The sequence below is a fragment of the Ambystoma mexicanum genome, chromosome 1q (genome assembly GCF_040938575.1).
Source record: "Ambystoma mexicanum isolate Mex_15411 chromosome 1q, UKY_AmexF1_1, whole genome shotgun sequence".
Classification (NCBI taxonomy): domain Eukaryota; kingdom Metazoa; phylum Chordata; class Amphibia; order Caudata; family Ambystomatidae; genus Ambystoma; species Ambystoma mexicanum.
Genome location: NC_090922.1, coordinates 63,332,890 through 63,357,671, shown reverse-complemented (window position 1 = coordinate 63,357,671; position 24,782 = coordinate 63,332,890). Strand labels below are relative to the sequence as shown.

At 46.7% G+C, this 24,782-nt stretch overlaps 1 protein-coding gene across 3 annotated transcripts in view; it reads left to right on the top strand.

Annotated features, from left to right (window-relative positions):
- Positions 1-24,782, top strand: part of NFAT5 (nuclear factor of activated T cells 5) — a 1,479,138-nt gene that overhangs the window by 424,972 nt on the left and 1,029,384 nt on the right. For 2 of the 3 annotated variants that reach the window (XM_069635523.1, XM_069635524.1), the window contains exons 2-3: positions 17,657-17,718; positions 18,150-18,702. In XM_069635523.1, the coding sequence (XP_069491624.1) occupies positions 18,173-18,702 (530 nt within the window). In that variant the 5' untranslated portion in view covers positions 17,657-17,718; positions 18,150-18,172. The remainder of the gene's footprint in view (positions 1-17,656; positions 17,719-18,149; positions 18,703-24,782) is intronic. The other variant, XM_069635522.1, reaches the window with a different exon arrangement.

Below are 24,782 nucleotides of genomic sequence, written 5' to 3'. Positions count from 1 at the left end.
CCTTTGTTTGTTCTGGTGGAACACAGGCACCTCAGACGAGCTTCCTCACGGATTGGGAAGCAGTCTCCCAGACTTTTTCAGCTTCAGCCCACCAGCCGATTAAAATCTCCCAGGCTCCACTTTTGACACCTTCCTCTCCTCCCTTTTTTATGATGCTGTTCTCGGACTTCCCCAGCATCTCAGGGAAGGAAGTCCATTTTCGGTGTCATGTTTCCATTAATTATCTCTCCAGCAATCTTCTTCATCTCAGTACTGATTAGGTACTGGTAGCAGAATGAAAAGGATTCCTTCTGTTTTCTCTCAACAGGATTTATGTTGTTGGGTTTCTCTGCGTGACGGAAAGGGTGTTCCTTATCAGAACGGGATTCCTTGTCCCCATTGGGTGAGTCTCTTCCAGTGAGGTCCCGCTTGCCCCTACCCCTAGGGAGGGTATCTCGTAACAGGCTCACCTCCCTAGCCTTGCAAGAAAGGCTCTCCCTGAGGAGAAATGACTGAATCCCACGATTCGTCACACTGCCTAGACGAATGGCTGATCAGAGCCTGTTCTCCCAAACGGACTCTGGAACATCACAACAGCACCTGCCACTCTCACCACACACTTGGCTTTGCCCTCAACTTCAAGAAGTCCCAGGTGACACCTTGCCAAAAGCTGCAATTAATTCGAGCAGTTGTAACTTCTTCAGGGAAGGGTTTTCTACCCGAGTTGAGGGCTCAGCATATCTTGCAGATGGTGACAAGGTTTCAAAATGCCCAACATCGACCGACTTGCGATTTTCTGAGGTTCCTGTGCCTCACGGCAGCTTGCATTTTTCTGGTGCCAGAAGCCAAGCCCATCTATGGATGGCGTGCCTCCAGTGAGCCCTCAGATTGCAGTGGTCACAATTCACAGGCAGGATGATGGACATTCTTCTGGTCCTGAGCAAGGTCGCACAGGATCTCCTGTGGTGGGCCTATGAGGAGAATGTGATGGGGGAACCCTTTCAGCAACCGTGGCTGGAGAAAACAGTGGTCAAAGATTTTTCCCTGATAGGATGAGGAGCTCATATGACTTTGGTCCACTTCAGAATCCAGACTACATACAAACCTTTTAGAGTTGAGGGTAATCGGAGTGGTGCTAATGGCCTTACAGTGGAAGAACGTCTTGATAATGTCAGACAACACAGTGGCCATGCATTACCCCAACAAGATGCGAGCAGTAGGGTCACTAACACTGTGTAGAGAGCAAATTAAGTTCTGGGCCATCAGATTTTTACCTAGCCAAAGAAGTGAACATGACGGCTGACGTTCTGAGCAGGCAGAGCACAGTCTCCCATGAGTGGGAGTTAGCTCAGGAATTCTTTTAGAGATCTTCTCAAGTGGATCTGTTTGCGTCCATTATCAACAGGAAATGCGACCTGTTAGGTCTGGGGGTTGCGTCCATAGTGGACCGGGAATTTCCACTCCTCTATGTGTTCCCACCAGTCCCCGTCATTCCTCATGTTATTAGGAGGTTTGGGAAGCCTATGATCCTCATTGCTCCGGATTGAGCCTTGAGGAGAATGGTCCCGGACTTCCTAGACCTGTCCATCTGCCCTCCACTCTGTATTCCCTAGAGAGTGGACTTGCTCTCGCAAGAGGGAGGCTGTCTTCTTCACCCAGAAATCAGAACTCTGAACCTTCACGTCTGGTTTCTAATCGAATACGATACAAGGATTGGGACCTCCCGGAAGACGTGATGAAGGTGTTGTTTTCGGCCAGAAGACCAGCAACAAAAGTACTATACCACTCCCGTTGGAAAAAAAATGTAAGCTGGCGTAGAGCTAAATATATTGATGCTTTCACTTGCGATACATCTACAGTGTTTACTTTTTTGCTACACCTGGCCCACCAGAGTCTGCAGGTGGTGTGAGAAACCTGAGGGTATTCTCCCAAGTAGACCTCGGGAGTCCCTTATTCAGGTGGCCAGGGAAGCGCTGGCACTCTCAGATCCCAACCCTGGGGATGGACGAGCGAGGGAGGATCACCTGGATAGGGGAGCCTGGGGTTGTGCTTGAATTCCCCAGGAAAGACGCGGTATTCTACAAGAGACGAAGTCCCTGAAGCTTTTTTTTGGTTATTCTACATCCACCTCCCTTCCAACCAAAGAAGCTCCCCTAATAAAAATTCAACCACCCCGCAACACTAAAAAACCACAACTCTCAGAATCCTTGTTTCGAGGGGATTGGGTCCTCCGAAGTATTCCATATCTATGACAGGTAATCGCCACAGCTGTGCTGCTTCGGAAACTTTTTTCTGCGTCCTGCGTCGATGACGTCGATGCGCCGTCGCCGAGGACCTCCTCCGACGTCCGACGTCATCCGATGTGATAAGTAGGACGCACGACGCCCGTAGCCTCAGTTCCGTTTTTTCCGCGAACGTGTTGCTTCGTGAATCTCGGTTACGCCTCGACTCTTTGGAGTTCTGTTCTTCTCGGTTCTTCGAACCTGTTCGTTTTTGTGAAAATTTGTAAGAAGATGTCTTCTACTTCGTCTTCGACCCCCGTCCGGGCTTCAAGAAGTGCGGGGAGTGTGGGTCCAAGACGTCGGTGACGGACTCGCACGACGCCTGCATCTGGTGCCTCGGGGAGGCCCACGACACGGATGCCTGTATCGACTGCCAGTCGCTCACGTCCAAGCCTTACGGGAACGTAAGAAGAAGCTGTCGGTAGGTCGGGTGTCCAAGCCCCGGAAGTCGAAGTATGCAGGACTTTCGACGGATGATTCGAGAGGTGACTCTCCGCGTTGTCGTCAGAAGTCTCGTGGGTCTCCTTCTAGGAGTCGGTCTCGTCACTCCTCGGCCTCTTTGAGGCATTCTCGGAAGCGCCGACAGCGGTCGTCTTCCAGGTCCTCTTCTGAGGACTCTGCCCGGCACGTCGCTTACCCCACCAGCCGTGCGACGCCGGAGGAATGGGCTTCCTTCGGGAAGAAAATGCTGGCGATTCTCAAGTCGCAGGGTACTAAGCGTCCACGCCCCCGAGTGGGGTCGGCCGTGAGAGGTCGAGAGACACCGCTCGCAAGAGTGGTCGGCACGAGTCACGAGAGAGGTCCCGTTCAGACAAGGGGACTCGTTCTCGACGTACCCGTTCCAGGTCCCGGTCCTCGACGCGTTCGAGACCGTGTGCACCTGTGATGTCTTCGAGGAAGACCTCGACGCCTGAGGTGTCGAGGGCGTCGGCAGGCTTTTTCGAGGCTCCGGCTCCGAGGAAGTCGTCGAAGCCGTCGACGCTCAGGTCGTCGAAGGACACGCTCGGAGCTCCGGCTTCGAGGACTGTGTCGACGCCGTCCATGCTGGCGGCGCTGCATCCGACGTCAATGCCGATTTACTCGACGCCGATCCTCTCGGCGCCGATGCCTGTTCTCTCGACGCCGGCGCCGATTCAGTCGACGCCTTTCGAGGCCGGGGTGTCGGCGGTACCCCGTGGCACAGGGGAACCCCCTAGAAAGGCTCTGGTTAAGAGCAAGCACTCTCGGGTGCCTTCTTTTCATCACCTGGAATATATTTCGGAGGTGGATGAGGATTCCGATGGCCTGGTTCTTAGTCAGGTTCCAGATGAGATGGTCTCGGGCCATAGTCAATTTGACGATTTGAGGCAGTCACTGCATGATGCCAGTGGACTGGACCCCTCTCCGGAGGTGGAGTTTTGTAGGCCTGAGCCTGGCTCTCATGCCGATTCCTCGTACCGGCGCCTTATGGCTAGGGTCTCCGAGTACTTGGGATGGTCTGCTCCCCCAGGGGAGTTTGTGCAGGATGATTTCACGGACATCCTTGATGTTGGTCCCCCAACTGACCCGGTACTGCCGTTTCATATGGCTCTACAGAGAAGGGTGGCGGCTTGGACTGCTCCGGAGAGTCTCCCGGCGGTGGGCAGGTCCTTGACGCGAAAATACCGTCCAGCTAGTAGCGACCCCTGCTACTTGACCAGGCACCCCACTCCGGAGAGTTTGGTGGTGCACGCGGCAACAGCCCCGCCAAAGCAGGCGTCGTACCCTACCATCCCTCCTGATAGGGACGACAAACGTTTTGATGGCTGGGCGAAGAAAGTGTTTTCTTCAGGTGGTATGGCGCTTCAGGCAGCCAACTCCATTTGTGCCTTGTGCCTTGTGCCTTGTCTCGTTTCACACACACTCTGTGGAACTGTGTTGCGTTAGCGGCTGACCATATTCCCGAAGGGGACGAACGGGATGGTTTCCTTGCTATGGTCCAGGATGGTAAGGATGCCATGTGAGTCCGTTCAGTCGGGTTTGGACATGGCTGAATGCGTCAGCAGGTCCATGGCGGCGAGCACCGTGATGCGCAGGTTTGCGTGGTTGCGGAAGTCGGGGTTTGCTCCTGATGTGCAGTCCCGGCTCCTCAACATGCCCTTTGATGGTGAACACCTTTTTGGCAGCAAGGCTGACAAGAGCTTTGAGAGGTTGCAGACCTCCAAAGCTGCAGCGAAGTCGTTGGGCGCTGCAGTTCGCCAATCTCCGCCTTTTCGTCCTAGGGGGCAGCAATGGAGGGGTGGTTCCTTTCGCTATTACTCGTCCTTCAGTGAAGCGAGAGGAGCTGGCAGTCAAAGAGGCCAACGCAGGGGTACCAGAGGTGGACGACAGGGTACCCGTGGTGCCAAGGCCGCTCGGGCAGTTGCCTCTTTGCCCTCAGATAACGCCGCAGCCGCTACCACTCAGTCATGAGGCCATGTCCCATGGTTCGCCGGTTGGGGGAAGGCTGGCGCAGCATCTTGTAGAGTGGCGTGCCATTACTTCAGATGTGTGGGTTTTGGAGATCATAACCCACGGCTACCGTCTTCCCTTTCGGCAGAGGCCTCACGACAATCCACCGGGGAACCTCTCTTTGCAGAGTCCGGATCCGCTCCTTGCGCAGGAAATTCAAGCCCTGCCGGAGAAGGCACCATAGAACTGGTGCCTGTAGCGGAGAGGAACAAGGGATGGTATTCCCCTTATTTTTTTATTTCAAAGAAAGACGGGCGATTGAGACCCATCATGGACTTGCGCGGTTTGAACAAACTCCTCAGGAAGGACAAGTTCAGGATGGTTACTCTCAAGTCCTCCAGGCCCTTCAGCTTCAGGACTGGTTGGTGTCTCTCGACCTCAAGGATGCTTACTTCCATGTGCCGATCCATCCCAAGCACAAGAAGTACCTGAGGTTCGCAGTTGGCGACTCGCACTTTCAGTTTCGGGTCCTGCCATTCAGATTGACCTCCGCCCCGAGGGTTTTCACCAAGCTCATGGTGGTGGTGGCAGCGCATCTCGGGCAAGGGGGGATTCACGTCTACCCCTACCTGGACGATTGGTTGATCAGGGGGAGCTCTCCCGAGCAAGTCCTGGATCATCTGTCCGTCACCTGCCACTCCCTTCACAGGCTGGGCTTCTCCCTCAATTTAAAGAAGTCCCATTTGACGCCAACACAGCGGCTCCAGTATATCGGAGCAGTGCTCGACACTTCCCTGGGGCAGTGTTTTCCTCCCCAGGTTGAGGGCTCTTCACATTCAGCAGATGGTGCACAAGTTTCAGCATGCCCAGACGCTCCCAGCGTTCAAGTTCTTGAGGTTGCTCGGCCTCATGGCATCCTGCATTCTTCTGAGGCTCGCCTGCGGATGAGATCTTTGCAGTGGGCACTCAAGATGCAATGGTCGCAGTCCTCCGGCAGGATGTCGGACCCGGTTCAGGTGCCGCCCTCGGTCGCCCAGGACCTTCTGTGGTGGGCCGTTGAAGGCAACTTGATGAAGGGGGCTCCTTTTTGGCTTCCAGACGGATGCATCCCTCACGGGATGGGGAGCTCATGTCAACGAGCTGACGGTCAGCGGTCGTTGGTCTCCGTCAGAGTCCAGACTCCATATCAATCTGTTGGAGCTGAGGGCCGTCAGGCTTGCCCTGAAGGCTTTTCTGCCGACTGTGCGAGGAAAGAATGTCCTGATCCTGACGGACAACACAATGGCCATGCACTACCGCAACAAAAAGGGGGGGGCAGGGTCACTTTCTCTGTGCAGGGAGGCGATGCAGCTCGAGTTCTGGGCCATCCAGCCGGAAGTTTCGATCTCGGCAGTTCATCTGGCCGGAGACGAAAACGTGACGGCGGACGCTCTGAGCAGGCAGAGCACGTTCTCTCACGAGTGGGAGTTGGCTCAGGAGATTCTCCTGGAGATCTTTGCCCTTTTGGGGACCCCTCAAGTGGATCTCTTCGCCTCCAGTGTCAACCGGAAGTGCGAAAGGTTCTGCTCGCGGGGATTTCCTCCAAAAGGAGCCTTAGGAGATGCGTTTGTGGTGGAGTGGTCATTCCCACTGCTGTACGCGTTTCCTCCAGTCCCCGTCATCCCGCAAGTGCTGCAGAGGTTACGGAAGTTCGGTTCCCGGATGATCCTCATTGCTCCGGTGTGGGCTCGGAGGACGTGGTACCCGGACCTTCTCGACTTGTCCATCTGCCCTCCACGTCGTCTTCCCTACCGAGACGATCTGCTCTCACAGGATGGGGGTCAGGTTCTCCATCCATAGGTCAGATCCCTCAACCTTCACGCTTGGCTTCTGAAAGGTTGAGGTATAAGGATTGGGACCTCCCTGAAGACGTGATGGAGGTGTTGCTCTCGGCCTGACGGCCAGCAACAAAGTCTCTGTACCGTTGCCGTTGGCGTAAATTCTGCGACTGGTGCAGAGTTCAGAATGTGGATCCTTTTGCATGTGACATCCCCATGGTTCTGTCCTTTTTACTTTCTTTGGCCCACAGGGGCTTGCAAGTGGGTTCCATTAAAGGTTACCTGGCGGCGCTGTCCATTTTTAAGCGCTCGTCTGAAGAGTGTCCCTACTTTAAAATCCCTTTAATTTCACAGTTTCTGAAAGGGCTCACTAATGTGTTCCCTCCGTCACCTTTCCTGGTGCTCAGTTGGGATTTAAACCTTGTTCTTAAGTTTCTTATGGGTGCTCCGTTTGAGCCTTTACATTCTTGCCCTTTGAGGCTCTTAACTCTCAAAACTGTATTTTTAGTTGCGGTTACTTCCGCTCGCAGAGTGAGTGAGTTACAGGCACTTTCAGTTAAGCCACACTTCAATGTATTTCACAAGGACAGGGTTCTCCTTAGAGTTCGTCCTTCTTTTCTTCCTAAGGTGGTTTCGGAATTTCATTTGGCCCAGAAGGTTGTTCTTCCGGCATTCTATCCTCCTCCGCATCCTGGTAAGGAAGAGGAGAGGCTACATAGGCTTGATCCTAGGAGAGCTTTAAGCTTTTATGTTTCACGCATGTCCCGGGTCAGAGTGGGCGATCAACTCTTTATTGGTTACGCTGGAAAGCCTTTGGGACAAGCTGTGACGAAACAGACTTTGTCTCGCTGGATTATTTTGGGCATCTCGGAGTGTTACCGCTTGGCGGGTAAGGACCCACCGGCTGGCTTGCGGGCCCCATTCTACCAGGGGTATGGCTGCATCTACTGCCCTGCAGAGGGGTGTTCCTATTCGCAACATCTGTGAGGCAGCCACCTGGGCTTCAGTACATACATTTGTACGTCACTATTCCCTCGATTCCATCCGAGGACAGGATCTGGCCTTTGGCAAGGCGGTCCTTTGCTCTGCTATTTGATTGGCAATTCTAAATTTTAATTCTAAATTCTTTCCCTCCTCCTTGCTCTGGTACTGCTTTGGGAGTCTGTCATAGATATGGAATACGTCGGAGGACCCAATCCCCTCGAAGAACAAGTTACTTTCTTACCTGGTAACGTTCTTTCGATGGGATGGTCCGACGACGTATTCCATATCGCTCCCTCCCTACCTTCCCCGCTGCAGAATTTCTTATGCGATTGCAGCTTACGTTCCGCAAGGCTTTGTGTCTGACTGGCAGTAGACTATTGTCACACGTTCTGGGGGAAAAAACTACAACTGAGGCTACGGGCGTCGTGCGTTCTACTTATCACATCGGATGACGTCGGACATCGGAGGAGGTCCTCAGCAACGGCGCATCGACGTCATCGACGCAGGACGCAGACACCCGAAAAAAGTTTCCGAAGCAGCACAGCTGTGGTGATTACCTGTCATAGATATGGAATACGTCGTCGGACCATCCCATCGAAAGAACGTTACCAGGTAAGAAAGTAACTTGTTCTTTTCTGTTAACTCTCAGAACACTCCTGGTAATTCTTTCACGTCCCTCTGATTGTTCTCTCTCGAAACCCCAGTATACCGTATTAACACACTAACATTCCCACAACCCCCTTGTGCAGGTCACAATAGAAATTCTGGTCATCTTTGTACATTCCACAACCCCTACCAGTCTCCCCCTTCCGAACTTACTCAAACCCTTAGCACGAGGACTATAATCCCGTACAACACCTTTTCACCATCCTACCCCGTAGGATACTCAGAAATCCCACCACCCTTTTTTTTTTTTTTAACACAAACACTTGCTTGCACAGTGATAGACAATGGGCTAATGTTAAAGCTGTGTACCTGATATGTCCTGACACAAGGGTCAGGCAGAGTCGGGCTGTTAACCAGAATCACACACACCTGACAGCCCTTTCCCATCCCCAAAGGGATAAAAGGTGGAGCACGAGCGCTCAGAATGAGCAAGGCGGACCGCTCGACGTGAGAGCTAACTCAACACGGCAGTTCAAAAGGAGGCGAAAACCGAGAGGGTGACAAGGAGAGAAGCGACCTTGCCCTTTCCGATCAAGGCCCGTGAAACCTCTGCAGACGGAAACATAAGACCGCAAACAAAGGCCAGCGTGTTTTGCAACAGATGCCTACAGTACGTTAAATCCCTCTCCACTGATAACCAAGAAATGCAAGTGGTTCATCACAGCCGGTGAGTCAAGGGGAGAATCGATAAGAAACCGAACTGTGTTGAACGAAAAGTAGCCAATGTCTAATTTGAACTTTGAAAGGCGATTGATGGAGTTGGGGGGGAAACCAGTAACAGAGGAGGCCGGCACCACGTCGGTGGTCTAGCAGGAAACTCTGGCCGATTACCCGATGGTAGAAACTACCATAACCAGGAGCCCTTGGGAAGAGGCGAAAGAAGGTCAAAGTGGTCATACAGGGGTCTTGTAAAATCCTCTGTACCGTCGAAAGTCTTTGACCGACAGATGATTGGAAAGCAAAGGGGAGATGAATCCTGATTGGTGAAACTAGTGCATGAACAGTGTGTTGACAATAATTTGCAAGAGTGATCCCGAAAGTGGGATGCCGATGGAAAGGGGCAAAGTCTTAATTTCCGCAGAGCAGTGTGTTGACAAGAGTGAACCCAGCAGAGGGATGCCGACTAGTAGGGGCGAAGCCTGACACCTCAAGGAACATTTTGTGTTGACAAAGGTGAACCCGTGAAAGGGAGTTTCACAGTGAATTGTTGAAAAGACATTATGCTGAAATGACAGAGAAGATTGTTCTTGAAACACAAGCCAGAGTGAACGCGGCAGAGGGAGGCTAACATTCAAGGTGGGCGATTAAAGCCCACAAGACGAGAACCCAGGGTTGAAGCCTGCATCACCGAGATAGGGTAGAACTGTTTAAAAAGACATTAAGATTTGTGAACCAAGAAAAAGCCATAGTGAACCCAAAGGAGGAAGGCTGACGTACAAAAAGGGTTCAAACCCAAAGGTGGGAGATCCAGGGGTGGAAAGTCAACACCCCAAAGGTTCATTGAAAAAGGAACTTTACATTTTTTTTGTGGAATACGATTCGTGAGGGATCTGCGCCCGGAAGAGGGGGGCTCAGGGGTGAAGCCTCACCCAACCTATATGTACAACAGAACGTTGTGTTTGTTTGTTGGATACATCCGGCCTCGCAGGGAAGAGACATTTTATTGAAAAGAGACTTAACCATTGAAGCACTTGATAGCAGGAACAGAACTGTCGGCTCGTGCTGAGAAATCTCGAGCATGTTCTGTGCTCCAAGGTCCCACCTTATCCTGTTCTGAAAATGTTGGGAAGGGAGACCCCTGGCAATCACATCCTGACTTATTATTTGGAACGCTTCTTTCTTTATTGAAACCCTATCCCACACTCTTTTTGTAATTAGTTGTAAGGAATTGGCAATAGGTTTTTCTTAGTATAGGCCCTTTTATTTTGACACAACGCCACGAGGACTGCCTTATTTTTCATTTGATGTTCGAAGCTTGCTCACATCTTAGATTTAGGTTTAGAGCGGGTGTTTTTACACCCTGTATTTACAGTTTAATAAAAACCCTTGAACTGTGATCACTTGTCTGTCTTTACTGTTGAAACCATGAGTTCCTTAAAGTGGCTACTGCCAAGGGTTACCTGGCAGCGTTATCACCCTGTAAATGCATGCCAGAGCAACGCTCTTATTTTAAAATGTCCATTATAATTCAGTTCTTCAAGTGACTAACAAATATTTTTCCACTGGTCCCTTTCATAGTCCCAGCTTGAAATCTGAACTTGATATTAACAATTTCGATAGGGACTCCATTTGAACCTCTCCATTCCTGTCCACTCTGGTTATTAACTTCAAAACAATATTTCTGGTAGCAATCACTTTTATCATGCAAGTGTCCTTTCACTATATCTTCTAGGGTGAAGGTAGTTTTGAGGGTTTAACCCTCCTTCGCAAGGTGGTGTCTGAATTTCATTTGACAAAAAAAAGACCTTGCCAGCATTTTATTCACCCCCCCTCCCCCATCCTTCCCAGGAGGGAGATGTTTCATACACTAAAAGGGCTTGAGGTTTCTATATTTCCAGGTTGGCAAATGTCAGGCAAGATTACCCACTCTTTATTTATGATATGATAAGTCATTTATAACGTGCCTGTACACAAGTGTACACAGACTTGGACAGTCTGTGACTAAACAGACTTTGTCACGTAGTATCATTCTTCGTTTTGCAGAATGTTAGTCTGTGCCTGGGAAAAATGTTCCTGAAAATCTAAAGACGCATTCCACCAGAGGAGTGGCATCTGCTCCGGCTCTGCAAAGAGATGTACCAGTGCAGGACATTTCTAATGCTGCAATTTGGTCTGCGATGCGCACCTTTTTAAAACATTATTGTTTGGACACCTTGTCGGGTCAGGATGCCCTGTTTGGGACAGCGGTTTGGCAAAAAAAAACAGTAAGAAATATCTACTGGTTCCACCTTCTATGAAACCTTAGTCTATCACAGATGAGAAATCTGTGGGAGTACACAATCCATAAGAAGAACAAATTACTTACCCATGGTAATGTTCTTTCTACTAGATGTTCCACCGGTGGATTCATCATCGCCCTCCCAGACTACCACTTTGACTGTGGGTGAATTTTTAATGCAACTTTCAACGCCCATGCAGGTTTTGATAATCCTCAAGTCTGCTGTGCAGAAAGAGGAACAAACTAAGAAAAACGAAGAACTGAGACAGAGGCCGCAGTGCATGCTGTTTATACCATCATCAACATCACGTCCGTGCATGGGAATCGATCCTGGTGAGGAACATCGACTAGATGCCACGCAGCATCCTCTCCAGAAGAAAGAACATTACAAGGGGTAAGTCATTGGTTCTTCTATTCAGCTGGAACCAAAAGTTAGATCCTCAGTCATGAAGATTTCCATCAGGAAAATAGTTCAGTGGGATGTCTTTCTGTCTCCTGATGAGGAGGGCATTGTCTGCATCGTTCGACTCGCTGGCTTGTGAAGTTCTCATAAAGACTACTCCACATATATGATATGGAACTCCAAGACTTTTTTCCGAGTCTGAAGTCATCAGGGAGAAGTGGTTTAGGTGCTCCCTGACAACACAACAGCAAAGTTTTATTTGAACAAGAGGAGGAACCAAATCACCCTGTCTCCTAGCTCCTCGAATTTGGTATTGGTGTCTCCTGAACCATATCCACCCTGTAGCTTCTCATTGAGTGGGAGGGAACTCTAAAGCGGATGCCCTCAACAGACTTTCATGCAGCTCAAGAATGGGAAAGAAACAGGTATGTATCACCTACTTCTTTCAGAAATGTGGAGTCCAGATGGTGGTTTTGTTTTCAACGAAGGACAACAGTCTGTGACAGGTTTATGCATCTCACTAAAGGATGACGTCCCATTTAATGGGAGATGCTTTATCTGGACTGGTCGGGAAGGTACATTGCACGTTTTCCACCCCTTCCTGCTTTGTTGGACCTGCACACTTTCATGAAGGCACACAACTGCTGCTTTGTTTTTGTTTGGCAGTTTCTTACTGGCCTCGGCAAGCACAGTTCTTAGACCTCTATTTATCGAAGGGTGGGTTTCCGTTTCCCCCTTAGTCTCAAGACCATCTAGTCCTGCAAGGGGGAGTGATTCTTTACCTTTGCATGCCATTACTGCACTTGAGTGCCTGTGTTCTGAGAAACTAGATAACGCTGACTGTAGGATCTCCAGAGCCAACTACAGTTATTTGCGCACCAAGGAAAGGCACTGCAAGGAGGCAATATAAGAGCAGAATGCTCAGATTTTGCTATTAGGCTCTGTCTAGGAACATTTAAATCCTGATGGGGCCTCCTTAGATGAGTTTTATCATTTATTTTTTGTCTTACTTAGATAGGTAGTATTTGCAGCAATGCACCTGAATGCCCACACTTGCTGCCATTGGTGCTTACATTAATTCTTCAGAGGAGACTTGATCATTAACTAATGAAGTTGTCAGAAAACACTTTGATGGTTTTACCTCTATCCACTGTTCAGAGAGCAGATTCCTTAATGTATCTTGGCAGCTTTATGCATAAGCCTTTTGAATGTGTGTCTTTGTGAGACTTGGACTTTCATATGTGGATGGCTTCCTTTTTAGTTTCCATTACTCAAGCTTCACATAATCTTCCATTAAGGTTAAGTTTGTCCTTTTGAGCAGTTCAATCCTTCATTACCACAATAATTTCGGACTTTCTAGTTTTAATCAGGAAATTGTTCTCCTGGTCTTCCGTCCCAGGCCTCACACTTGCTCAGCATAGGTGACTTTGAACAGTCTTGATGTAGCAAGAACCTTCTGTTCAGAACTAAATTGTTCATGAACCTCAAGCATCTTTCCATTACCTACAATGGTCTTTCACCTAGAACAAAAGCAGCTCACGCTACCATCTTTAGATGGATAGTATTAGCATTGCCAAGGTTACAAGCTATCTGGCCTCCATTTATCAAAGTGTCACGCTCATTCTACCAGAGACCAGTTTCCATTGCAGACATCTGCAGGGCAGCCACCTTGGCCCCTTTTCATGGTTTTATTAAGCATATTTGTGTTGATCTTTCTTAAAAGAAAGATGCTTCATTTGGCCATCAGGTCTTAAGCATAATTTTGTTTAAACCGTTGCTGGACATATGCTTTCTCCTCCACCCAGTAAGTGAGTCTAGTATTCCTAATCTTCGCTCTGTCTCCTTCACAACACCCTCCCAGCCATCCTCTCTACGCATATACTGTGCGACAACCTCTACTGCGGAAAAACTCGCACTACTGGTGGTTGGTGAAGCATGGGTGGGTACAGGGCCATTCCAAAGATCTGAAGGCGACTGCATCCTCTTTTTGAAAAGCTTTTTTTTCCCCATACAGCTTGTGGTACAACATGCCCAACCAGTTGTGAAGAAGGGAGAGCAAGTTCTTGTACCAGAATCACTATGAAGGTACATTTTTTGATTCAAATCTCTGACCTTGGAAGTGCAATAAGCTCCACAAGACATTCACTTAACTTATTTTCTAACCATTGTCGTCTAAAAGTATCAACACAGGTTTTCACACGCGAATGAGAACAATATGTACTGTTTGAGTGGTCTTCTGCTTATGTCTTGGGAGGATAGCTCAGGGGCAACATGCTCGGCTTGGAAACAAGACGACACCGAGCAACACAGGTTCGATCCCCGGGTCCGCTTCGAAACCTCTGGGTATTAAGTGCGTTATAAATAATCTATTGTATCATATCCACCCCCTTTCAGAAATATTTGTCTAATGCAGTGTCCAGGTGGGTTTCGCATGGATTTTCTTAGCAATTCAAATCAATTGCTCCTTGTTGAATATTTTCTATTGTGGATCACTTTGGAAAACCAGGAGTCAATTTGCTGTAGACTCCGCTTGTCCGAATTCCGGTACTTTCCTACGTGGCAATATGGTTCTTGCAAACGCTTATTTATTCCCAAATTCCTTTCAGACTTTATTATTAAAGAAATGGCATTATATATTTTTCATAGATCGTAATCTCTTCAGCTAACGAGCAGTACAAACTTCCATTTTAAACCTAGTTTTTAATTGCTATCTTAACAGGACTCCTCCCAACCTCACTCCTGTGAATCAAGTGCCCTCTTGATCGCTTACCAGCAGAGTAATGCAGGCAGATGCAAGCTTCACTGTTCTACCTAGATTTGAATTGCTGCCATCTCTTAACAGCAGTGCTGGCATTTTACCAGCATGTGAACATATTGAGGACATTTCTAGGCCTGTGTATGCATTTTGCCTGTCATTCTTGAATGCTTTATTCTGAAGTGGCAATTAACTTGCCAAGGAATTTATTGGAAATCAGTTTGCATATGGCCTAGTTGTCCCCGCCTCCTTTTTTTTTCTTTTATTCCCTTGCTTGCAAACTGGATTTCATAGGTTGGCCATGATTTCGGTATTACGTCCTCCCCTATCCACCATCCGGATCATCCACACGTCCGTCCAATTAAAATGGTGCAGCAGGGATTGCGATAACATCAGTTATAAACATCTGCGTAATATTACCTGCCACATGGGGCTGATAAAGGTGCAGTTTGAGTCCATTGCAAATTGGTGTCGGGTTCACATTTCATCAAATCCCTAGTTTACCTGCCATGGACAAGATAAGGCTCTCTCAAAAGATAACCCACCAAGTTGATTTCTTTTTCAGATTAGCCTTTTACACAATCTCTTTTTTAAATCGTATCATTCAGATGATGTTATTCATATAGCGTTATTGTCTATTTAATAGTTCTTGTTTATGGCACTATTCTACAGAAAGGGAATTACATTGCTTTGCAGTCGTTATGAATGAGTCTATAGGCTGAACCTACCCTCCGAAACCTCCTGCTTTTTTAACATCTTCATCTCTCTTCTCTGATAATGTTTTAGTTATCCTCTTTGGGCATGTGGTATTTACAGAAATCTGCATTAATGTATTCCTTGCAGTAGCTTAACTGCCCATACCACTGGGATGATTATAGAAGTCATTAAAATGTCATGTTTTAAATTGAACTAGAACATCTGTATAATAGTGTTTTATATAGCGTGTTAAACTGAAACGTTTTTTAATGGATATTTAAATCTCAATTTGGTAGGTGTACAGCTTTTTGGCTCCAGAGGGCAAGCTATTTACCAGAAAGCTTAAAAAAAAATCTGTAAATCTTGCCTATTTGTACCCAGCAAAATATTGTAGGTGCCATGTACACCATCACAAATTGTTTTATTTTCAGTGTAGAAATGTAACATTTTTGTCTCTTGCAGGCTTCTTTTTAAGCAGTTTTCTGTTGAGATAAGTAATTGAAAATGAGAAGCAAATCTCCACAGCGATTAGCAGTCTGTTATTTATACATTTGCTGATCTGTTACATGGAGTTAGTGGTAGAGCAAGAGTAATTTAACTAACTTTGTAGGTCCATGCCTACTCTGAGTGGTAGAGCTCCAAGTGCAGCTGAATTTAGCTGTTTCATGTTGTAGCACTGCCGCTACTTGTTATGCCGCCATCTATTGAAGTATTTGTTTAAAAAAAATGCGAAATGCTAATAAAACATTTAATTTATTACAATAGAGTGTGGAAATCCATTACATGTGGTTTTCTTTTTATACACCATACATACCGCTCTGCTCTTATCAAGGATTTTCACCATAGAATAGAAACGCACAAGATGCAAGTATGAGTAAGCACACTTTTTGTTTTTTTAATCTTGAACAAGACACCATAAAGTAATGCCATAATAAATTTAAATTGGTACCATGCTGCCAAATGCACGCCCCTCATTTCATGTTATTGTGTTTCAGGGTGCTCTTGTGAGATCCTCATTTTAGTGAAGCTTTGTTATTTTCAAATTATGTAGATTACATTGCACTGGAAAGCAAAACTGATTTGAGATGTCGACCTTTGGTTAAAGAAAAAGGGCCCATTTAATCTTTTAACAAGGGGGCCAACTGCTCCCAAGTCCAGGACTTCCTTTAACACAGCAGTTTATATTTTCAGGCTTCATATCTTTTTAAATAAAATTGGTAATTGAACTGAAACTACAAGACCAGCAAAAGGATTCCAGAGATCTGTAACACGAGTTGCTTAGCATGTAGTTTCCTTTTCCAGCCTTAGCTCAACTATCTTTTTAGTGGGATAGGGGCCTTTCTCGCCTCATCCACCTCTTGGAACCAACCTCTAGTCAAAACATCTGGAGAGCCTCCGGTTGCAGACCACAGCTTTTATGCCATGCTCAACGGTGGCAATCTTCTGTCTTGGGAGTGATCTGCTTCTCCAATATTTACAGGATTTTTTGGACACTGGCATACAGTGTACTCCCTGCACTTTCTAAAGTCAGAAACAATTCTCTTTTTAGTGGGGTATTGTGTGAAGATTTAGGGATTAGAGTTTTAAATACAAATGAAATTTTACTTTTAGTTAGGATTTTAGATTTTGTGTATCAAATTTTAAGTATTTCATGTGTAAATGTAAAATGTTGACTGATTTCTTTACATTTTTGTTTTACATGTGCTAAAAGTTCAGTTTATGAACTATGTATCATAAATACATTGTTTTTAAAAAGTCTGAAACAATTCAGATGTTGCTGACTTTCACAAATATGGATAATATCTGAAGGCACATTTCGCTTTTGGGCAGGGAAAGCACAGCTCCTTGATGATGTAATCTTTGCATTGGGGTCCCTGTATTTCTTCAGTTATATTTGAAAGCACCTCAGTTGCAGCATATAACTCCTGATTCGTATTTAAAGTTGCACCCACTGAGATTTAAGTTATTTTGAAGATTACTGCATTATTCACGCGAAATATTTAGACCTTGTAAGTCCAGCTCTTCTCTGTGTATCATGGTGTTGAATGCATTGATCAGGAAGGGGCTGCAGATGATCTCTGCTCTGTGAATGAGAAGGGGTAAAGTCTATTCCACCCAACAGGTTTTATATCTTCTTTTTGGTTTTACAAATGCAGATAAACGTTGTACAAATTAATTTCTAGTACTAGTTTGACAGTAAATTATTAATTTAAACTTTTAGCACTGTTATATTATAATTAGACAGTTTCGGTTTGCAATTGCCTGACCGAAAAGATTTTTTAATATATATATATATAACTTGAAGGTGTGTAAATATAAAAAAGCACAACTTTGAATTAAACTGGTTGGAAGACCTGTTTCACCGCTAGGGTTAATTGCTTAATTTGCAGTATACCTTTTTATGTTCATTAATCTTTGTGTCAATATGATCTTTCGAAGTTGTGTAGCGCATCTCTGTGGAAGGGAAATAGCTTTACAAAGATAGCAGCACTGCTACTTCACGAGTTGCACCTCCTAGGAATCTGCCTCAGTCATAATTGTCTTCAGACACACCTACAATTGAATCTTTTGCAAAATCTTTTGAGTCCCTAGACTGAAATACATACAGCAAATGGTATCCGTTCCATTCCACCCACAATCGATTTTTCTCTTCATAAACTGGTTAGACTTTTATAAATTGTTAATCAGGAGTTGTTTCTCATGCATTTTCTCGTATTTGTATTCCAGGAATTGCCTCTGAAGCAGGGAGTGTCTGCATTAATAATGACCTGTAGTTCTCTGCTTCATAGGTTAGAATCTTATTTTAAATACTTTGTGGCTATGCACAGTCCCATGTTTTCAAAAACTATTTTGACAATGAATATTTTAATTGGCTTTGAATGTTGGCCACAAGCATACATTTTACTGTGGGGGTTTACATAAATATAGTTATAACAAAATGACAATAGGAGCTCTGTTATTTGCTTGCAGCCACTTAACTGTAGTTGTTCAGTCACATGATTGCTACACAAAGTTGAAGCAACCTCATGGGGGTATATGGCACCCTTAGAGCATGTCATTCTTTTGTATTGCTTGAAGCGGTGGCATCCGAAATGTACCAATATTCGTATTTGGGGAAATCAAAACCAAATCTAAAATCAATTTTAAAACTGATTGCAAAGGGACTGCTAGCCCGAGCAGGTGAAAATCTGTGTATTTACTTTTGAATTGTACACTGCAGATGCTTCATCTTCCTCCTCTTCCATGGGCGGTGCTCGCAGCTCCTTTACCACCACTTCCAGCCCTACCATTTACTCTACCTCAGTCACCGACAGCAAAGCTATGCAAGTGGAGAGCTGCTCCTTGACCATTGGGGTAAGTAACCGAGGGGTAAGTGAAAAGCAGTTAACCAATAAAGCTGTTCAACAGCAGCAGTCTGCACCAATAAGATGGAGAGTCCTGAGTATTTCGCCACCACCCGAGGACTTGTTGGATAACAGCCAAATGTCATGTCAAGATGCTGGGGGTGTACTGGAGTCTGAGCAGAGCAGCACCATGTGGATGGACGACTCCACCTCCAACTTCAGCAATTTGAGCACCCGTTCGTACAATGATAATACAGAGGTGCCACGCAAGTCACGCAAACGCAATACAAAGGAGAGGCCTGGGATTAAACGACATGACTGTGAAGAATCTAACATGGATGTGTTTGATGCGGACAGTGCCAAGGCACCTCACTATGTGCTTTCCCAGCTCACTAACGACAGCAAAGGCAGCACTCAAGCAGGCAATGGGTTGGTATTTTCATTTTTCAATTTCCTTATGTAAAGTCAAAGCTAATAATATATTATAGCTGTTCACCCTTTCCCTATGTGCACTGCTTGGGTTTTCACATAAACTTCTAAAATGGACATTTGCCATGATGTGACTCATGCCAGGTTTCCATAACAATTACAATACACTTCCTTTTCTTATTGTTACATATAAAACACTGGAACTCACTAACTATTGTGCAGAAACGTTAGTAAACCTAATATGGCTGGAATTAAAACATTGTCATGGCCGTATACGTTTTAATGCACCTTAGACCCACCTAGGTTTAGAGATTGATTGCTCACCGTCATGTTCCCAACTCCTGGTTTTATGTTAGGACCTCTGCGTGCACTGCATCCTTCCCTTTTTGTTTCTGTTCCTTAATACACAGTTTGTCAAGGGAAGAATAGTTCTGTCCATTAACCATGTATTGTGTATTTCAAAAGTGTGGTTTACTGTTTTAATAATGCACCTTCGTACTTTAAGTGGAGAGCTTTTTTCTAAATGTTTATCTCTATACAAATTGAAAACCTTAAAGTATCTTGAGTAGAATTGTCAATTTCACCTTATTCAACAAGGGTACATTATTCTTTTTGAAAATGTTTTCTTTTTAGGTTTTGCCGTTAATGACATTAGAATGCAGTACATATTGTGGAAAACTGTATAGTATAAGTGACAAGGTCATATAGCTTTAATACGATCATTTATATGTGGGAAGTATTTAATAGTATGTGCATATTTTATATTATGAAGGTTTAAAAATAATTTCAGGATATCTTGCAGAATGGTAGGTACCAGCTGTTCATTATATAGCACCCCATGGCCTGTTTTTGGTTAGATTTGAATTGGCTGTAAATCATGGCATCTGTTGCGTTTTGCAGCGTACATGACCATGGTACTTTGCAGTGGTTCACCTACCCAGCCCTCCCCGTGCCCATTCAATGAAGCTCATGGCAGCAGCAGCACTCTCCTTAACCAAACCATCGGTACACACCGGAGGTCAATAGTTCTATCAGCATTCAATATTCCACTGACCTCCCTAGCATTATCCTATTTGCAATGTGGCCTGCCTCTTCTTTAGCACATGTTGTTGAAGTGGAAGCCAGTTATGCAAACATTCTGGATGAGTGAACTCTTACAAGGTATTAGGGGTGGGTGGGGATGTGCAGCATTATAACTTGCTATTTTTTGTGCTATTTATTTGGTGAACCTGGTGATTGGTCCTTACTCTACCAATTGTACCACTTAGGTAAACGTATAAAAAAAATCACCTTATGGCCAAGCCCCTCACAGGGCACACTAGTTCTACTTTGACTGTGGTTGACGTCAGTATAGTGGAGGAGATGGCTGTCAAGGAAAGTAAATCCTTAGTGGCGATAGCAACTTGTGTCTAAAGAAATGTCAAGTAATGGGATGGTAAGGCTTGAGAGCCTGGAGTTGCTTGTCCCGATCTGCTCTTAGCAAAAGTGTTAAAATGTCACACTCCTGTTCTATTCAGTATTTAATGAGATGACTATCCACTATTTCTTGCCTACCAGCCTGCTCTTTTTAGCCCACCTAGATTGACCTCTCTTTAACCAAATAAGAGCAATGTCCGGGTACAATAAATCGGAGAAAGGACTACACTTTCTAGATTTAAAGAACAAGTATTCAGTAGGCCTCTCCTCTCGAACACTGGAAATTCCACAATCTTCTGGTCCATCAGAACATTGCTGTGTCTGAGCCTTATCACTTGATTTTTTAAATCTGTGCCCTTTCTGCTGTGAATATTGGCAAATGAGGTGGTATCACTACATAGTATCCCCACCAAAAATATCACCGTATATATGGTCGTCTGGAACGGCCATAGGCGATATTTTTGGGGGGGATAGCACCTTTAAAAATATTGCTGGGGTGTCCCCCGCAGGTTCCATGCCTTTAATATCACAGCAAAAATATGGCGATATTTTTGTATGGCAATATTTTTGCGGGGATATGAACACATGGAACCCAATGAGGTAGATTCTCCTTTGTTTACAGATAACATTGAGGTTGGCATACTTTTCACTCTAATCTCTGAGAATGTTTTGTCCGTACATCCAAAACCTTCTCCAGAACTCAGCGACCAGTCTTTTTTTTTTTTTGCGTTCTTGTTTGCTTTCTGACTGATTGTCCAGAGAAGTCTTTCTTTTTAACTGCTGAAGTTCAGTCCACATTGAGCACATCACGTGGGATGAGCCATTGTTATCCAGTAACTTATGTTTCGTAGGGATTGTGTCCTCCGACGTATTCCTTATCTTTGATAATACGTTACCAGCTTGCTGGCCTCGGAAATTTTTTCTGTAGAGGGCGCTGCGCGTCGGCGTCTGCCGAGTCGATGTCCCTCGACAGCCACCGTATCGGCGCCAACGTCATAATGCCCATAAATAGCCACACGCTGCGTCCGTTCTGTTCCGTTTTTCCGCGCTTCGTGGGGCCTCGGAACGTTGCTCAGTTCAGTCAGGATAACTTACCTATATCTACTGGAATATACCTTCTCGTTCTCAATGGCTTCTTAATCGGAATCGACGACGCCGCGATCCGGCTTCGAGAAATGTCGAGACTGCGGTAAAAAAATGTCGATAACGGATCCACACAGGATCTGCTTGTGGTGCTTGGGATCCGAGCACCATTGTTCGGAGTGTGAGGACTGCATGTCCATGATGGCGAAAGCCTTGAAGGAGCGCAAGGGGAAGCTCGAGAGAGGTAAGTCAGTCAAAACCTCCTCGAAAGTTTCTTCGGCTGAGTCGAGGCATTCGTCTCCTCGCCGTCGAAAACATTCCCATTCTAGATCTCAAAGTAGCTCCCACCATTCGTCGAGATCAAGACACTCAAAAAAGAGATGTCGAAGGTCCCCTTCCTCCTCGTCGTCTTCTGTGTCCCCAGAAAGGGTCTCCTGTCCCACTAAACACAGTTCTCAAGCTGAGTGGGAGGAATTCAGAAAGAAAATGTTAAGCGTCTTCGAGAACGCGGCCTCGACCCCCTCGAAGACAGCTGAGGGTGATACCCCGGGTGAAAAACCCAAAAAATCAAAACGCCGCGAGTTGCAGCACCCGGCGAAACATTCCACCCGAGAGCGCCATGAGCCATCGGGTAAGAAAGCACCATCTTCGACACCGTTGTCGAAGATTCCTTCGACGCACGGATCGGCGCCATCGATGCCGTTGTCGAAGGGTTTCTCGACGCATCGGTCGATCGACTCGACGCCATCGTCGACGCCGATGAAAGAGAGGACCAAGGCCACTCCACAGCCAACGGTGATGCCTAGGGCCTCCGGTACAACGCTGATACCGTTGTCGATGCCCTCGAGTAGGATCCCGATCCTCTCGAGTTCTTTGAGACCCCTTCCAGTTTTTTCAACGCCGTTCTCAGCGCCTTCGAAGCCTGTTACATCGGCGTCAACAACATCGACGTTTTCTCGCCCAATAACGACGAGTTTGGCTCCTTCTGCCTTAGAGATGAGTTTTACACCATTTCAGAGGTCAGAGTACCCTGGACTATCTTCAATTTATGAAGAGGGGGAAGATTCTGACCAGGAAACATTTGGGTTACAGAGGACCACACTGCCTATTTCAGAGGATTTCACCTCTGAGGAAAGAAGGCTGAAGGACCTACAGGAGTCACTACATGAGGCAAGTGGGCTGGACACTTCCCCAGAAGTGGAATTTGTTAAGCCAGACCCAGGGGAACATGCCGAAACACCCTATAGAACCCTGATGGCAAGAATTATTGAATTTATGGGTTGGTCTGCACCTTCTCCTGTTTTTCAACCGGATGACCGAACAGACATATTAGACAAAGGCCCACAGGAGGACCCGGTGGTCCCCTTCCATGCGGCCTTACAAAGGAAAATTGCATCTAATTGGGAAACTCCTGAAGTTATCCCTGCGGTCAATAAAAGATTGTCAGCCAAGTATAGGGTAGCGGCTGCTGACCCTGAATACTTATCAAAACACCCGACCCCAGAGAGCCTGGTAGTTCAAGCGGCAACTTCATCTAGCAGTAGGACCGCTTACCCTACTGTCCCACAGGATAGAGATGACAAGAGGTACGATTCTATGGCGAAGAAAGTCTTCTCTGCCTGTAGTATGGCGTTGAAGTCCATCAACGTACGCTCGCCAGGTTCAGTCACACACTATGGGAGTGTGCTTCATCAGCGGCTGACTTCATACCCGAAGGAGAGGAAAAGGAAGCCTTCCTTAACATTATTAAAGATGGCAAAGATGCCATGTGCGAATCACTTCAAACTGGAATCGATTCCGCTGACAGTATCAGCAGGGCCATGGCGGCAAGTTCAACAATCCGCAGGCATGCGTGGTTGCGAAAGTCGGGCTTTGCTCCAGATGTACAGGCCAGACTTTTGAATATGCCCTTTGACAGCTCTTCATTATTCGGGAAAAAGGCTGATGCCAGTCTGGAAAAGTTACAGACTTCTAAAGCAGCAGCAAAATCTTTAGGAGCTGCTATCCGCTAAACTCCTTTTCGCCCCTCAGGAACCTCTGGGAGAGGAAAGTCCTTTCGCTATTATTCCGCATTCGGGAAAGGCAGAGGACAGCCGGCTCAAAGAGGCCAAAGGAGATCCACCCGAGGTGGACGGGTCAAAAGTACTAAGACCGCAGCAGCAGTAGGTGCCTCTTTACCCTCGGCATCTGCATCAGCCGCCCCCAAACCACTCTGAGGCCTTCCCACACAATACACCTGTAGGGGGCAGGTTAACTCACCATCTGACGGAATGGCAGGCTATAACGTCAGATGCTTGGGCATTGGAGACAGTTGCCCAGGGTTACTGCCTACCCTTTCTACACATTCCTCAGAGTCATCCACCGGGGAACAGCTCTCTAAAAGTTCCAGATCGGCTCCTCTTGCAGGAAATTATAGACCTGCTAGAGAAAGGTGCCATAGAACCGGTACCTGTAGCGGACAGGAACAAGGGCTGGTACTCCCCCTACTTTCTCATACGAAAGAAGGACGGAGGACTGAGACCCATCCTAGACTTAAGAGAATTGAACAAGTTCCTCAGGAAGGACAAGTTCAAGATGGTAACTCTCTCTCAGATCCTTCAGGCCCTCCAGCTCCAGGACTGGCTGGTATCTCTGGACCTTCAGGATGCTTATTTCCATGTGCCAATCCATCTCAAACACAGGAAATACCTGAGGTTCGCAATTGGCGACTCTCATTATCAATTTCGAGTTCTGTCATTTGGGCTGACCTCCACCCCAAGGGTCTTCACCAAGCTGATGTCGGTAGTGGCGGCTAGTCTAAGGAGGGAAGGGATCCACGTCTACCCCTACCTGTATCTTCGTAACAGGCCCAGGCCCAGCTAGATTATGTCTGCCACTTCCTTCACAGACTGGGCTTCTCCCTCAATTTAAAGAAGTCACAGATGATACCATCACAGGGACTCCAGTTCATTGGAGCGGTCCTGGACACTTCCCTGGGAAAAGCCTCGCCACCAGAGGTGAGGGCTCAAGATATTCTACAGATGGTCACCAAGTTTCAAAATGCCCAACGTCTCCCAGCCTTCGACTTTTTGAGGTTGCTAGGCCTCATGGCATCATGCATCTTCCTTGTGCCAGAGGCTCGCCTGAGAATGAGATCTCTTCAATGGGCACTGAAGTCTGTGGTCGCAATTCTCAGGGAGAATGACAGATCTCCTCCGGATTCCGGACAAGGTAGCCCGCAACCTTTAATGGTGGGCCTATCCAGGGAACATCTTGAAAGGAGAACTGTTTTGGCAACCATGGCCGGAGATAACGGTAGTCACAGACGCCTCACTCACGGGGTGGGGAGCCCATGCGAACGACTTGACCATCAGCGGTCGTTGGTCTCCATCGGAGTCCAGACTACACATCAACCTATTAGAGCTCAGAGCGATCAGACTAGCGCTGAAAGCTTTCCTGCCATTAGTACAGGGGAGAAATGTCCTGATAATGATAGACAACACGGTGGCCATGCACTACCTCAACAAAAGAGGAGGCGTAGGATCACTGCCACTGTGCAGAGAGGCGATGCAGCTCTGGTTTTGGGCAATCCAAGAAGGAAT